General features: G+C 48.5%; 1 protein-coding gene across 1 annotated transcript; it reads right to left on the bottom strand.

The window, feature by feature from the left end:
* Positions 1-2,444: 2,444 nt before the first annotated feature.
* Positions 2,445-15,373, bottom strand: LOC141171837 (uncharacterized). The gene is made up of 2 exons (XM_073655463.1): positions 14,342-15,373; positions 2,445-2,805 (listed from the first exon to the last, which is right to left on the bottom strand). The coding sequence occupies exons 1-2, from the start codon at positions 15,260-15,262 to the stop codon at positions 2,737-2,739; spliced, it is 990 nt and encodes a 329-aa protein (XP_073511564.1). The 5' UTR covers positions 15,263-15,373; the 3' UTR covers positions 2,445-2,736.
* Positions 15,374-17,873: the final 2,500 nt, after the last annotated feature.

Here is a 17,873-nt window from a genome sequence, read left to right as displayed (position 1 = left end):
ATAGACCCTCCCGGAGTACTGGCTAGCGATTGGGGCCTGGTCATTCCTTGAGCAGATGGGATCTCCCCTGGCCAGGCGGAGTTGTAGGCCTCCCAAACTAACGATACTCTTCTGGCTACCTTGCTAGAGGCGGGTATAAGTAGCCCACGTCCCTGAGTGTACCGTGTGGTGCTCACCCGTATGGCCGGTGACTCGGGGCCTTCTAGTAGCTTCCGCTCCACGACGGCGGTGCTGGTCCCATGCGTGTGACCGTGCCTTCGGGTTTCTTGGCCAGAGGACCTGAAATCCCCTGCCTGACGGATTCTGCTGCTGGGTAGGAGTTAGTCCCCACAGCCTCGGACTCTGGGTCCGGTAAGAAATCTTCTCAGTCAGGGCGAGCTCTGCAGCTGCCAGCCCCTGACTCCTTGTAACACTGCTCCCACAGAGCTCCTGTTGTTTCTTCCCATAGCTGCTTCTCTTCTCTGTCTCTACTTCTGGCATGGCCCAGGAGCTGGGCCCAGCCGGAGCCACAGCTCCCTGTCAGCCCTCCTGGCTGAACTCTCCCTCTGAACTCCCTAACCCTGCCTCAGCCCCAGGTTTATATAGGGGAAGTTCTTCCCCTCCCAGGACTGGGCAGGAGGTGTGGCATGCATAGGATTCCTGACCAAGAGACCTCCCACCTGCTCTCAGACATAACATTGCCGTTACTGTGGAAACCAGACCCCTGGGGTGCCACAATACAGGCACGTGGAGGCCACACACAATACTCAGCCTCATCAGGAGCATGCCCAGGCGGTGTAGGGAGGTCATACAGGCACGTGGAGGCCACACACAATACTCAGCCTCATCAGGAGCATGCCCAGGCGTTGTAGGGAGGTCATACAGGCACGTGGAGGCCACACACAATACTCAGCCTCATCAGGAGCATGCCCAGGCGTTGTAGGGAGGTCATATAGGCACGTGGAGGCCACACACAATGCTCAGCCTCATCAGGAGCATGCCCAGGCGTTGTAGGGAGGTCATACAGGCACATGGAGGCCACACACAATACTCAGCCTCATCAGGAGCATGCCCAGGCATTGTAGGGAGGTCATACAGGCACGTGGAGGCCACACAAAATACTCAGCCTCATCAGGAGCATGCCCAGGCGTTGTAGGGAGGTCATACAGGCACGTGGAGGCCACACACAATACTCAGCCTCATCAGGAGCATGCCCAGGCGTTGTATGGAGGTCATACAGGCATGTGGAGGCCACACACAATACTCAGCCTCATCAGGAGCATGCCCAGGCGTTGTAGGGAGGTCATACAGGCACGTGGAGGCCACACACAATACTCAGCCTCATCAGGAGCATGCCCAGGCGTTGTAGGGAGGTCATACAGGCACGTGGAGGCCACACACAATACTCAGCCTCATCAGGAGCATGCCCAGGCGTTGTAGGGAGGTCATACAGGCACGTGGAGGCCACACACAATACTCAGCCTCATCAGGTGCATGCCCAGGCGTTGTAGGGAGGTCATACAGGCACGTGGAGGCCACACACAATACTGAGCCTCATTGTGACTTGTTTTAAGGACATTACATCACAGTTGGATCAGCCTGTAGAGTGTTTTTCCACTTTAATTTTGGGGGTGACTCCACATCCAGGCCTCCATTGGTTAATAAATGTGATTTCCATTGATGATTTTTGTGGGATTTTGTTGTCAGCACATTCAGCTTTCTACAGAACAAAGTATTCAATGAGAAGATTTCACTCATTCAGATCTAGGATGGGGTATTTCAGTGTTCCCAATATTTTTTTGAGCAGTGTATATAATGCCTAGTGGTAAATACAGCCCTGAGTTGGGCCCCATTTTCTTAATATTGAAGCCATGTCCCTCGTTCAGCCGACCTGTCCTGTCGGAATGATGTTCCCGTCTATAACAGGGGTGGATCATTTTGTTAGCAGGGGCGGGTCATCTTGTCAGCAGGGGTGGATCATTTTGTCAGCAGGGGAGGGTCATTTTGTTAGCGCGGCGGATCATTTTGTCAGCAGGGGCGGGTCATTTTGTCAGCAGGGGCGGGTCATTTTGTCAGCAGGGGAGGGTCATTTTGTTAGCAGGGGCGGGTCATTTTGTTAGCGGGGCGGATCATTTTGTCAGCAGGGGCGGGTCATTTTGTCAGCAGGGGAGGGTCATTTTGTCAGCAGGGGTGGGTCATTTTGTCAGCAGGGGCGGGTCATTTTGTCAGCAGGGGCGGGTCATTTTGTCAGCAGGGGCGGGTCATTTTTTCAGCAGGGGCGGGTCATTTTGTCAGCAGGAGCGGGTCATTTTGCCAGCAGAAGCAGGTCGTTTTGTAAGCAGGTCACTTTTGATTTGGTCGTCCAAGCATTTGCATGGAGAGCACAGGAGTGACACAGGTATTTGCTTGGAGATTACCGTACTTAGTGATCCAGGTGACATGAAGTGGTCTCTCCGCCGCACACACTTTTTCCTACCAGTTTGGTGGCTCAGAGCTTAGTGACCGGCGCGGCGCTGGGGTTGTGGGTTCAAATCCCACCGTGGCCTCATCCACACAGTATTTTAGGCCTGTGCTGCTTTTCTCTCATCTTCTAAATATTAACTCATAGGCTGAGTGTTGGTCTATAAAGTAGAATAGACCATAGAGTACAAGTATGAGATAGGGACCTTAGACTTAATAGACATAAACTGAGGATTTTTTCCGCTTTCACGCCAACACATTTTTAATGTCTGTTTCTGGGTTTCATAGAAAAGATCTTTATGCAGGAAACACCCATCCACCATTCAGTGCAGACTTATCGATGGTAAAAATACCGACCTCAGGAGGCTGGAATAGAAAAGACAACAAAAATCTGTGAAAAAGAAATCTATTTTTTGGGGTGTAAGGGGGGGTTCCAACTAGAAACATCAGGAACAGCAGATCCCACCCAGGATTATTATTACAGTCTTGTACCCTATAGTAAGGTGCACAATAGTTGGGGTACAGTTCACCACTACATTTCACAGAAAAGCATCAGAAATCTCGGTGTAACCAGAGTTCTGATTGGTCTATAATTTTCAAAATTCCAGAAAAATGAATGGAGAGACACACGTATCCTTGTCCTCCTCCTCATTTTCTGACAGCCCCCCGACAATGCCCCAAAATCGAGACATTTGCAGGTTCCAGTGGTGGAACCCGCATCTAGCAGACTTTTATGGCATATCTTGGCAATATGTCTGGTTCTGACCTGGGATCTAATACTAAGGTCACGTTCACACTTTCAGTATTTGGTCAGTATTTTACATCAGTATTTGTAAGCCTACTATGGAAGACAATGTAGGTGGATTATACTACTACGGATGACTATGGGGGTGCATTATACTACTATGGATGACTATGGGGTGCATTATACTACTGTGGATGACTAGTTGGGTGCATTATACTACTATGGTTGATTATGGGGGTGTATTATACTACTATGGATGACTATAGGGGTGTACTATACTACTATGGATTACTATGGGGGTGCATTATACTACTGTGGATTTCTATGGGGGTGCATTAGACTACTATGAATGACAATGGGGTGCATTATACTACTATGGAAGACAATGTAGGTGGATTATACTACTATGGATGACTATGGGGGTGCATTATACTACTATGGATGACTATGGGGTGCATTATACTACTGTGGATGACTAGTTGGGTGCATTATACTACTATGGTTGATTATGGGGGTGTATTATACTACTATGGATGACTATAGGGGTGTACTATACTACTATGGATTACTATGGGGGTGCATTATACTACTGTGGATTTCTATGGGGGTGCATTAGACTACTATGAATGACAATGGGGTGCATTATACTACTATATATGATTATGGGGGTGCATTATACTTTATAGGATGACTGGGGTGCATTATACTGCTATGGATGACTATGGGAGTGCATTAAACTTTATAGGATGACTGGGGTGCTTTATACTACTATGGATGACTTATGGTGTTGTATTATACTACTATGGATATGACTATGGGGGTGCTTTATACTACTATGGATGACAATGGGATGCATTATACTATTATGTATGACTATGGGGTGCATTATACTACTATGAATGTCTATGGGGGTGCATTATACTACTATTGATGACAATGGGGGTGCATTATACTTTATAGGACGACTGTGGTGCTTAATACTACTATGGATGACTTATGGTGTTGCATTATACTACTATGGATGACTATGGGGGTGCATTATACTACTATGGATGACAATGGGGGAGCATTATACTACTATGGATGTCTATAGGGGTGCATTATACCACTATGGATGACAATGAGGTGCATTATACTTTACAGAATGACTGGGTTGCATTATACTACTATGTATGATTATGGGGGTGCATTATATTTTATAGGATGACTGGGGTGTATTATACTACTATGGATGACTATGGGGGTGCATTATACTTTATGGATGACTATGGGGGTACATTATAATTTACAAGATGACTATGGTGCATTATATTTTATGGATGACTATGGGGTGCATTATACTTTATAGATGACTATGGTGAGTGCATTATACTTTATAGATGACTATGGGGGGTGCATTATACTACAAGGATGACTATGAGCTGTGCAGTATATTATATGGAGGACTATGGGATGCATTATACTATATGGAGGACTGTTAGGGGTGCATTATACTTCTTTTATGGGGTCCCATGATTTCTATGTATGCCCCTGGTGAGTATAATAGTTTATTTTCTTCTACACCTTAAAGAACCGCGGCAGAACGGGGGACATATACCAAGATGGGGATATATATGCCAGGCTAGGGCTCAGGTTAAGGGACATATAGCAGAATGGCCGTTATATATACCAGAATGGGGTCAGGATGGGGGACGCATATATATAGAATTTATTCAAGGTGGGGATGGCCCCAGTCCAAATCTTGCACCGGGGCCCATCAGACTCTAGTTACGCCACTGAAATACATTACTGATCCTGTACTGATTCTGAGCTACCTCTTGTATTATACTCCAGAGCTGCACTCACTATTCTGCTGGTGAAGTCACTGTGTACATACATTACTGATCCTGTACTGATTCTGAGCTACCTCTTGTATTATACTCCAGAGCTGCACTCACTATTCTTCTGGTGCAGTCACTGAGTACATACATTACATTACTGATCCTGAGTTACATCCTGTATTATACTCCAGAGCTTCACTCACTATTCTGCTGGTGCAGTCACTGTGTACATACATTACATTACTGATCCTGTACTGATCCTGAGTTACCTCCTGTATTATACTCCAGAGCTGCACTCACTATTCCGCAGGTGCAGTCACTGTGTACATACATTACACTACTTATCCTGAGTTACATCCTTTATTATACTGCAGAGCTGCACTCACTATTCTGCTGGTGCAGTCACTGTGTACATACATTACATTACTGATCCTGAGTTACATCCTGTATTATACCCCAGAGCTGCACTCACTATTCTGCTGGTGCAGTCACTGTGTACATACATTACATTACTGATCCTGAGTTACCTCCTGTATTATACTCCAGAGCTGCACTCACTATTCTGCTGGTGCAGTCACTGTGTACATACATTACATTACTGATCCTGTACTGATCCTGAGTTACCTCCTGTATTATACTCCAGAGCTGCACTCACTATTCCGCAGGTGCAGTCACTGTGTACATACATTACACTACTTATCCTGAGTTACATCCTGTATTATACCCCAGAGCTGGACTCACTATTCTGCTGGTGCAGTCACTGTGTACATACATTACATTACTGCTCCTGAGTTACATCCTGTATTAAACTCCAGAGCTGCACTCACTATTCTGCTGGTGCAGTCACTGTGTACATACATTACATTACTGATCCTGAGTTACATCCTGTATTATACTCCAGAGCTGCACTCACTATTCTGTTGGTGTAGTCACTGTGTACATACATTACATTACTGATCCTGAGTTACATCCTGTATTATACTCCAGAGCTGCACTCACTATTCTGCTGGTGCAGTCACTGTGTACATACATTACATTACTGATCCTGAGTTACATCCTGTATTATACTCCAGAACTGCACTCACTATTCTGCTGGTGCAGTCACTGTGTACATACATTACATTACGGATCCTGAGTTACCTCCTGTATTATACTCCAGAGCTGTACTCACTATTAGGCTGGTGCAGTCACTGTGTACATACATTACATTACTGATCCTGAGTTACATCCTGTATTATACCCCAGAGCTGCACTCACTATTCTGCTGGTGCAGTCACTGTGTACATACATTACATTACTGATCCTGAGTTACATCCTGTATTATACTCCAGAGCTGCACTCACTATTCTGCTGGTGCAATCACTGTGTACATACATTACATTACTGATCCTGAGTTACATCCTATATTATACTCCAGAGCTGCGCTCACTATTCTGCTGGTGCAGTCTCTGTGTACATACATTACATTACTGATCCTGAGTTACATCCTGTATTATACTCCAGAGCTGCACTCACTATTCTGCTGGTGCAGTCACTGTGTACATACATTACATTACTGATCCTGAGTTACCTCCTGTATTATACTCCAGAGCTGCACTCACTATTAGGCTGGTGCAGTCACTGTATACATACATTACATTACTGATCCTGAGTTACATCCTGTATTATACCCCAGAGCTGCACTCACTATTCTGCTGGTGCAGTCACTGTGTACATACATTACATTACTGATCCTGAGTTACATCCTGTATTATACTCCAGAGCTGCGCTCACTATTCTGCTGGTGCAATCACTGTGTACATACATTACATTACTGATCCTGAGTTACATCCTATATTATACTCCAGAGCTGCGCTCACTATTCTGCTGGTGCAATCACTGTGTACATACATTACATTACTGATCCTGAGTTACATCCTATATTATACTCCAGAGCTGCACTCACTATTCTGCTGGTGCAGTCTCTGTGTACATACATTACATTACTGATCCTGAGTTACATCCTGTATTATACTCCAGAGCTGCACTCACTATTCTGCTGGTGTAGTCACTGTGTACATACATTACATTACTAATCCTGAGTTACATCCTGTATTATACTCCAGAGCTGCACTCACTATTCTGCTGGTGCAGTCACTGTGTACATACATTACATTACTGATCCTGAGTTACCTCCTGTATTATACCCCAGAGCTGCACTCACTATTCAGCTGGTGCAGTCACTGTGTACATACATTACATTACTGATCCTGAGTTACCTCCTGTATTATATTCCAGAGCTGCACTCACTATTCTGCTGGTGCAGTCACTGTGTACATACATTACATTACTGATCCTGAGTTACATCCTGTATTATACTCCAGAGCAGCACTCACTATTCTGCTGCTGCAGTCACTGTGTACATACATTACATTACTGATCCTGAGTTACCTCCTGTATTATACTCCAGAGCTGCACTCACTATTCTGCTGGTGCAGTCACTGTGTACATACATTACATTACTGATCCTGAGTTACATCCTGTATTATACTCCAGAGCTGCACTCACTATTCTGCTGGTGCAGTCACTGTGTACATACATTACATTACTGATCCTGAGTTACATCCTGTATTATACTCCAGAGCTGCACTCACTATTCTGCTGGTGCAGTCACTGTGTACATACATTACTGATCCTGAGTTACCTCCTGTATTATACTCCAGAGCTGCACTCACTATTCTGCTGGTGCAGTCACTGTGTACATACATTACATTACTGATCCTGAGTTACCTCCTGTACTATACTCCAGAGCTGCACTCACTATTCTGCTGGTGCAGTCACTGTGTACATACATTACATTACTGATCCTGAGTTAAATCCTGTATTATACTCCAGAGCTGCACTCACTATTCTGCTGGTCCAGCCGCTCTCTCTCTCCTCACACACATATTATACATATATACACAATAATAACCACCTACACTGTGACATCTGGTCCGGTTACCAAACAAATAATAACAATATAATAAACAATAACCGACAAATTATATACAAACTAATATATACATTGTTTTTTTTCTTTAATAAATAAAATAAATGCTAACTATACAAATATATACAAGACAAAACAAAACCCCCCACACTGGAGCCCACCAGTCCCTCCCCGGCACTGACCTGAGAGCTGGTCCTGCGCCTCATGCCTCAGTCCATGTCCAACGTCCATAGGCCAGATCAGGCAGTGCCAGTTATTCACCCAAATAACCAGTGTCCCACAAGATGAACCCACCTCCCCCCTTTTCCCTCCACCCAACCTAACACCTCCACCCAAACCCATATATACAATATATACAGAAACAAACAATACAATAACCACAACTGACAAAGCCCAAGTTCGGCGCCTGCAGCCCTACATCACTGTCTACTGATCAATAAAACAAAAATCTATGGTGTCAGCAGCAGCCCACCACCAGGAGAGGAGATGACCAGACTAGGGCACACTAAAAGAAAAGCCCCTCCAGAGGAGAGCGGCCCTCCGTGTACCCAGTCTCTCATACTCCAGAGAACGCACCTTCACCAGGTCACCGAGTATGGTCCTAAACACATCGTCCACTGGGAGGATTTTCCGCTGCGTCGATACTAAGCACCGTGCGTTCCACGTGTGATACCTAACCACTGCGCTAACTAGAAATAAGGTGCAGCGGTGCCGACCACCCAGGTCCCCGAATGCTCCATAGGCCCATTCCGCATAAGAGAGACCGGCCAGCCGGGGCCAGCCAATGGAGGCGCCCACCCTGTTGTACACCTCTGTGTTAAAGGGACAACGAAGCAGGAAGTGGTCCATGCTTTCAAGCATGGTACCACAATGCTCCCGAGGACAGTTCCTGTCCTCAGAGCTCCTACACTTCAGATTGTCCCTCACACACAGTTTCCCATGGAAGCAGCGCCAAGCCAAGTCCCAAACCTTCGAGGGGATCCTGATAGAATTCAAAAGATGCAGACCCACCCCAAGATCCCGACTTGGGCAATCCCTGAGCGCCAGAGGCCTCTGAAAATGGGTCAACAGAACCCTTTTGTCAAGGAGCTTCCTTGGCAGAGTCCTGACCTCCCACATTCCCAGACTCCACCGGCGAATTACCTTCAGAACCACGGTAGCGTAAGCCGGGAGATGTCCATGCGGTGTGCGGAGATCCTTCACTTGCCCTCCTGTCTCCCATTCCTGGAAGAAAGGCAGAAACCATCCCTTACAGGAGAATACCCACGGAGGAGCCCTCTCTTTCCAGAGGTTTGCAATATTGATCTTAATGAAGGTATTCACAAGGAATACCACAGGGTTGACCATACCCAACCCTCCTAGTCTCCTCGTACGGTAAGTAACCTCCCTCTTGACCAGGTACAGTCTATTCCCCCATAACAGTTGAAAGAACAAACTGTAGACCCGAGTCCAGAGAGGCTCTGGCAAGATGCACACACTGCCCAGATAGATCAGCAAAGGGAGCAGGTAAGTTTTGATCAGGTTTACCCTTTCCCTTAGGGTCAAAGACCAACCCTTCCATTGGTTCACCTTCGGAGTGGCGATCTCTAGCCTGCTGTCCCAATTTTGTTTGGGGTAATCCCCCTGGCCAAATTCGATGCCAAGAACTTTTGCAGAGACTTTCGGTTCTGGAAGGGTGTCCGGGAGATCAAAACCAGGATCTCCTCCTCCCAGCCAGAGACTCTCACACTTATCCCGGTTGATCTTAGACCCGGTTGCCTCCGAGTAGCGATTTACCTCTGACATCAGCCATTCTGCCTCCCCATCAGAGGAAACAAAAACGGTGACGTCATCAGCATACGCCACCACTCTCAGAGTGGCTTCCGGTGCTGCCCGGTCCATCCCGATCCCAGCCAACGGTCCACGCTCCACCCTCCTAAGAAGTGGGTCAATCGCAAACACGTACAGTAGCGGGCTCAAGGGACAACCCTGGCGAACACCACACCCAACCTCAAAAGAGCTGCCAATCCAACCGTTCACAAGCGGGAAACTCTCTGCCCCAGCGTACAAGGTCTTAAGCCAATCAACAAACCCCCCCGGCAGGCCATACCTCAGAAGGACAGACCAGAGGTACTCATGATTAACCCGATCAAACGCTTTTGCCTGGTCCAATGACAGCATGTACCCCTTCCAGTGGCCAGCCCTACCCTGCTCCACCGCCTCTCGGACACAGAGTACAGCACTAATTGTACTGCGGCCCGGAACAGAGCAATGCTGGGCCCCCGAAAGGAGCTGGGGTGCAAATTTTACCAGCCGATTAAACAGCACCTTTGCCAAAACCTTCCTGTCTGCATTGAGAAGCGCTATGGGACGCCAATTCTCAATGCAAGATGGGTCCTTACCCTTTGACAAGATGATCAGGGCAGACCTCCTCATTGACTTTGGCAGAGTGCCCGAGGAAAGACACTCATTGAATACCTCAGTCAAGAGGGGAACCAAGGCGTCCTTAAAGGTCTTATAGAATTCAGATGTTAAGCCATCCGGACCGGGAGATTTCTTCAGGGCAAGCCCTTCAATCGCCAACTTAACTTCCTCTTCCCTGATCATCTCTGTCAAAACGCCAAGAGAGGGGTCTACCCCTGGTTCGGGGATGGCTTCAGCCAGAAAAGCCGACATCTCATCCCAATCCAGACCCCTCTTCCCCAAGAGGTGCGAGTAGAAGGATCTGACGACCTCCAGGATCCCTGATCTGGATCTTTTCAGGGACCCCGCAGTGTCAACCAGTCCTGTAACAACTTTACTATTCACTGACATCTTGCAGTTTCTATAAGGGTCGGGCGAGTGGTACTTCCCGTAATCCCTCTCAAAAACCAAAGATGCGTGTCTATCATACTGACACCTCATTAGCAAAGATTTCACTCTGGAGATCTCCTCGCGGCTACCTCCAGTTGAGACAAGATGCTCGAGTTTCCTCCTCAGGCCCTGATACAGGCGGTACCTGTCCAGGCTCCTGAGGCTCGAGAGCTGGCGGAAGAATCTCGCCACCCTTTTCTTAAACATCTCCCACCACTCTGACTTACTACTACAAAGATCCAGTAAGGGTACCTGGCTCTGAAGAAAATCCTCAAAGGACTGTCTTATCTCCGCTTCTTCCAAGAGAGACGAATTGAGCCTCCTAAAGCCTCTTCCCATCCGGGGGGTCTCTGTAACATTCAGGGAAAACAAAATCAAACAGTGATCGGAGAACTCCACCTCAACAACAGATACTGCTGAAGAGACGGCTTCCTCCTTTAAATAAAACCTGTCTATCCTGGACCTACAGTTACCTCTATGATAGGTGAACCCCTCGTGGCCTGCGGTGTGCCGGATGTGGACATCCACCAGGCGAGCCTCACTAGCTATACTATTAAGGGCGACGCTATCATAAGTCAGCTTGTCTCTGGAACCTCCTCTATCCCGGGGCCTCGTGACAGTGTTGAAGTCCCCTCCAAAGACGACCTGCTGACTCGTAAAAAGGTAGGGCTTGATCCTCATAAAGAGACACTTCCGGTCCCATTTAGATTGGGGACCATAGATGTTAATAAGCCGAAGCTCTTGTCCCTTCATGAGGACATCTAATATCAGGCACCTCCCCATTTCTAACTCAATAACCCGTCGGCATTCTACCGGTGCGGTAAAAAGGACCGCCACTCCGCTATACGGCTCGGCCGCAAGAGACCAATAGGAGGGCCCGAGTCTCCACTCCCTCTTAGCTATAAACACCTCTGCCATATTTGGCAGCCTGGTCTCTTGCAAAAAGAAAATGTCAGCTTCAACCCGGCTGAGAAAATCAAAGGCCACAAATCTAGCCATGTTTGACTTAATGCTGGCGACATTAATGGACGCCAGCATCAACGGAGTGGGTACCGCCATCATTGGTGATTGAGTTAGATGGCTTTCTTCTTCCCACTCCCCTTATCCTCTGCCTCAGAGTTGGAATCCTTCCCCCTCTTTAATGACACAGAGGTGTCCATTCCAGCATTTTTCCTTCTTTTTTCGTCCTAGTCTCCGGACTCTGGGCCAGTCCCTCCCCCCAAGGACCCTGCATCCCCAGGAGAAGGAGACTCGGCGCCCCCTGTAAGCTCCGCTGAAGCCGGAACCTCACCCTCAGCCTCCTCCTCAGAGGAAGAGATGTTATCAAGGGCTTGGAACCGGTTAGAAAGACCAACTAGAGGGGAGTCGGTTTTACCTTCCTTAGGTACCTTGGTCAGAGCGGGAGAAGATGTTTTATCTCCCTTCTTTTTCTTCTTTTTGGTGCCGAGCTTACGCTTGTTCTCTAGCCACCGCTTATTATCCTCATCCATACTTTCATAATGGGAGGATTCTGAAGCAGAGGCGGTTTCCTCCCTGTGGATCCTCCTGACCTCCTCATCCAACTCATCATCCCTCAGGGCCTCAGCAGCAACACTGGCATCCAGGACAGGGGCTGCCCCGGTAGTCTGGGGCTCGCCCCGCTCCCTCTCCTGTCTGCGCTTGTCTAGACGCCTCAGCTGGGCAGGCGTCTTTTTATTGCTTTTCTTCCCTGGCCCCTCAGCTCCCCCACCCCTGCTAGTCCCCTCTCCAGCAGAATCAGCCTCACGGCTTACTCCCACTGGGGTCTCGACTGCATTAGCAAAGGAGCGAGGACAACGGCTGAATGGGTGGCCTAACTCACCACACAGGTGGCACCTAATCTCCACACAAGAGGCTGCAAGATGGCCGACACCCCCACACAACGCGCATTTCTGCACGGTGCAGTTTGCACTGAAGTGTGTGGTGTCGCCGCACCTGTGACAGAGCTTCGGTTGCCCCTGGTAGAAGACCAGGATACGATCCCTACCCAGGAAGGCAGACGATGAAATGTGGGCAACCGTACCACCTGAACGCTTAAGTTTTACCATAAACGTCCAGGCCCCTGACCAGATACCAAACTCGTCGTGGTTTTTCTTTGGCATCTCCACCACCTCTCCATACCGACCAAGCCACGTCATGATGTCATAGCAAGAAAGCGACTCGTTACGAGTCATCACGGTCACTTTCTTGATCTGGTTTTGGCGAGACACTGCCTGAACGGCAAAGTCTCGCCAACCGGGCTCATTTTTTGCCAACTCATAATTCGCCCAGAAGAGCTCAAGTCCCTCCGGCCGAACAAAGCTGACATCAAACTCAGGCGTGGAATAGGGATGTATCAAGGCGTAGATGTCAATCGCCTTAAAGCCCATCCTCAGCAGGAGCTCCACAACTTTAGACCTTGGCGGACATGCATCACTACCCCTCCACCGAAGACGGACCACATTCCTACGCACACTGCCTGGCCCGGCTGTTGGGAATGACCACACTGTATCTCCCCCTTTTTGCTCTCGGAAGGCCCCGAGGCCATGCCTCTCTATCCAGAAGGATAGATCAACCTCTCGACCCTCTACTATTAGTGATCTCTCCCCATTCTTTAGAGCCTCCAGAAGGCGCCGTTGCAACATGCCGTCCCCAAAGCCCGGAGACGAGGAGGATGCCCTATTTGCCCCGGAGGTGACACTGGCATAACTCTGGACAGGTGTTGCCACCCCCGGGGGGGCAACCGGACCAGTGACCACATCAGCCCCAACAGTATCACCATTACCCACCTCCATCTCACCCTCCACCAAACCAGCAACCACACCACTAGACAATGAATTATCCTCATTCACCTCCACCACCACATTCATTCCTGCTGGACCAGTAACAATGGTGGATGACCTTTTGACCTCCGCATCAGGCACAAGGGGCTCAGTCACCTCCATAGAACTGGAGGCGACCTCACCCCCGGTCTTATGTGTGCCCTCCACATCATCGGTCGGTAATTTCCGCTGTTTGGCATTTGGTATAATGTGCCGCTGATCTCTAGCTGCAGTTAGGCGCCGTTGATCTTTAGCATCAGGATCTTCCGGACCAGCGACGCCAACACAAAATAGCACTTTGGTGGGAGGACCGGAACGCTCAGCCCCAACTGCCCCCTCACACTGCCGCCGCTTCTCAACTAAGTGATCAGCGGCAACAGCATTCAGAGGCGCCGAGGCTACCGGAGCTGCCCCGACACCAGGCTGCTCCCCCCTCCCACTGAGGAGTGCACCACAGCATCGTGGCCTGATGGAACGCCCGCCGCCGGCCGCCCTCACTGTCCAGCCTCTCGGCTGATGCACCTCCTGCTGCGTCCCCGCTACTACAAGCAGAGACGGAGCTCTGCGCCTCACTACCGCGCTCTGTAATCTCCCCGCGCCTTTGCACCGGATCCACAGCAGAACCCGGGCTGGGCTGGGCAACGGGGCTTATACAGCGAGCTGAGCCTGCCGCCGACTCAGGGGGTACAGGGAGGGGGGCATATACGTATCTTACCGCCTCCTGCAGCTTTGGCTTGGTCTTCTTTGCCTTTTTGTGGCCCCCAGGTGCCTCTTCTGGTAGATCGTCACCAAGATGGAAGTTTTGGAGGCACACTGGGGACTCCAGGAGCTTAATCTCCGCCATTAGCGCCCCTCCCTGGCCGCTGCTGTCACTGTCCTCCCCAGAGCCGGCAGAACTGCGACCGGATGTCACTGTCGCCTGTCCTGCAGGGAGCTCGCTGCACGTGGCCTGCGGGTGACTTTGCAGGCTGCCAGGTGGGGCTTGCTGCTGGTCATCATCACTCTCATCATCCACCTGGCTCTCAGGCTGCAGCCCTATCTGCCTTTGCTCTCTGGTATCAGCCATTTCTCTAAAGCGGTCTTCATTTTTAAGTTTTTCTTTGAAAGGACCACTCTGCTCCCTGATGTCAGCTTTCCTAAGTTCCAGGCGTTGAATTTCACTGCTCAGTCTTTTTACCTCGGCTTGGAGTTTTGCCTTCCTTGGTTTGGAGGCCCCCGCAGCTTTGGCGCTTGTGCAGCGCAGCTCCTCCCAGAGCCTCCTGATGAGCTTACTGGCATCTTCATACTCACGGAGGTGGATCATGACCCGGGAGGCATAGGTGGACACAGACTCCCGGGGTCCCTGCAGCGCCCTTTCCCCCTCAGGGAGGTCGGCCTCACCTCCGTGAGCACTCAGCTTTCCTCCGGAAGGAGCACCATCTTGCACACCGCTGTCAGGCTTTTCCTCCATGCTGGAAGCCTTGCGGATTCTGGGGGTCTCCACAATCCCGGGGGTAGTAGGAGCCACATTGCTGCGACTCCTGGTGCAGCGTCTCACCCCCGAGTCCTCTGATGTGCAGGCCGGTTGCTGGTTTCTTCTGCCCCCCGCCGGCCTGGTTCGGGAAGCAGGAGCCTGGGACTTGGCTCCATCACTCATCCCAGAAACCCGCTCCCTCCCTGGGAAAGAGAGAAAGCAGGTCCCCAGGTGGAGAGGTGTTGGTTTCTCAGAGATCAGGAGCTCACATCAGGATCTACAGCCACCACACCCGTAATCAGCACACTGACTAGCAGCTGATCAGAGCTGCACCCAGTATGCTGCTGGTGGAGTCACTGTGCACATACATTACATTACTGATCCTGAGTTACATCCTGTATTATACTCAAGAGCTGCACTCACTATTCTGCTGGTGCAGTCACTGTGCACATACATTACATTACTGATCCTGATTTACATCCTGTATTATACTCAAGAGCTGCACTCACTATTCTGCTGGTGCAGTCACTGTGTACATACATTACATTACTGATCCTGGGTTACATCCTGTATTATCCTCCAGAGCTGCACTCACTATTCTGCTGGTGCAGTCACTGTGGACATACATTACACTACTTATCCTGAGTTACATCCTGTATTATACTCCAGAGCTGCACTCACTATTCTGCTGGTGCAGTCACTGTGTACATACATTACATTACTGATCCTGAGTTACATCCTGTATTATACTGCAGAGCTGCACTCACTATTCTGCTGGTGCAGTCACTGTGTACATACATTACATTACTGATCCTGAGTTACCTCCTGTATTATACTCCAGAGCTTCACTCACTATTCTGCAGGTGCAGTCACTGTGTACATACATTACACTACTTATCCTGAGTTACATCCTGTATTATACCCCAGAGCTGGACTCACTATTCTGCTGGTGCAGTCACTGTGTACATACATTACATTACTGATCCTGAGTTACATCCTGTATTATACCCCAGAGCTGCAGTCACTATTCTGCTGGTGCAGTCGCTGTGTACATACATTACATTAGTGCTCCTGAGTTACATTCTGTATTATACTCCAGAGCTGCGCTCACTATTCTGCTGGTGCAGTCGCTGTGTACATACATTACATTAGTGCTCCTGAGTTACATTCTGTATTATACTCCAGAGCTGCACTCGCTATTCTGCTGGTGCAGTCACTGTGTACATACATTACATTACTGATCCTGAGTTACATCCTGTATTATACTCCAGAGCTGCACTCACTATTCTGCTGGTGCAGTCACTGTGCACATACATTACATTACTGATCCTGAGTTACGTCCTGTATTATACTCCAGAGCTGCACTCACTATTCTGCTGGTGCAGTCACTGTGTACAAACATTACATTACTGATCCTGAGTTACATCCTGTATTATACTCCAGAGCTGCGCTCACTATTCTGCTGGTGCAATCACTGTGTACATACATTACATTACTGATCCTGAGTTACATCCTATATTATATTCCAGAGCTGCGCTCACTATTCTGCTGGTGCAGTCACTGTGTACATACATTACATTACTGATCCTGAGTTACAATCTGTATTATACTCCAGAGCTGCACTCACTATTCTGCTGGTGCAGTCACTGTGTACATACATTACATTACTGATCCTGAGTTACATCCTGTATTATACTCCAGAACTGCACTCACTATTCTGCTGGTGCATTCACTGTGTACATACATTACATTACTGATCCTGAGTTACATCCTGTATTATACCCCAGAGCTGCACTCACTATTCTGCTGGTGGAGTCACTGTGTACATACATTACATTACTGATCCTGGGTTACATCCTGTATTATACTCCAGAGCTGCACTCACTATTCTGCTGGTGCAGTCACTGTGTACATACATTACATTACTGATCCTGAGTTACATCCTGTATTATACTCCAGAGCTGCACTCACTATTCTGCTGGTGCAGTCACTGTGTACATACATTACATTACTGATCCTGAGTTACATCCTGTATTATACTCCAGAGCTGCGCTCACTATTCTGCTGGTGCAGTCACTGTGTACATACATTACATTACTGACCCTGAGTTACATCCTGTATTATACTCCGGAGCTGCACTCACTATTCTGCTGGTGCAGTCACTGTGTACATACATTACATTACTGATCCTGAGTTACCTCCTGTATTATACTCCAGAGCTGCACTCACTATTCTGCTGGTGCAGTCACTGTGTACATACATTACATTACTGATCCTGAGTTACCTCCTGTATTATACTCCAGAGCTGCACTCACTATTCTGCTGGTGCAGTCACTGTGTACATATACTACATTACTGATCCTGAGTTACATCCTGTATTATACCCCAGAGCTGCACTCACTATTAGGCTGGTGCAGTCACTGTGTACATACATTGCATTACTGATCCTGAGTTACATCCTGTATTATACTCCAGAGCTTCACTCACTATTCTGCTGGTGCAGTCACTGTGTACATACATTACACTACTTATCCTGAGTAACATCCTGTATTATTCCCCAGAGCTGGACTCACTATTCTGCTGGTGCAGTCACTGTGTACATACATTACATTAGTGCTCCTGAGTTACATCCTGTATTATACTCCAGAGCTGCACTCGCTATTCTGCTGGTGCAGTCACTGTGTACATACATTACATTACTGATCCTGAGTTACATCCTGTATTATACTCCAGAGCTGCACTCACTATTCTGCTGGTGCAGTCACTGTGTACATACATTACATTACTGATCCTA

Source organism: Phyllobates terribilis, unplaced genomic scaffold (assembly GCF_046119375.1).
Source record: "Phyllobates terribilis strain yellow unplaced genomic scaffold, ASM4611937v1 Scaffold_12__6_contigs__length_324123572, whole genome shotgun sequence".
Taxonomy (NCBI): domain Eukaryota; kingdom Metazoa; phylum Chordata; class Amphibia; order Anura; family Dendrobatidae; genus Phyllobates; species Phyllobates terribilis.
Note: the sequence above shows the minus strand (reverse complement) of the source record. Positions and strands in the feature narration are given on the sequence as shown.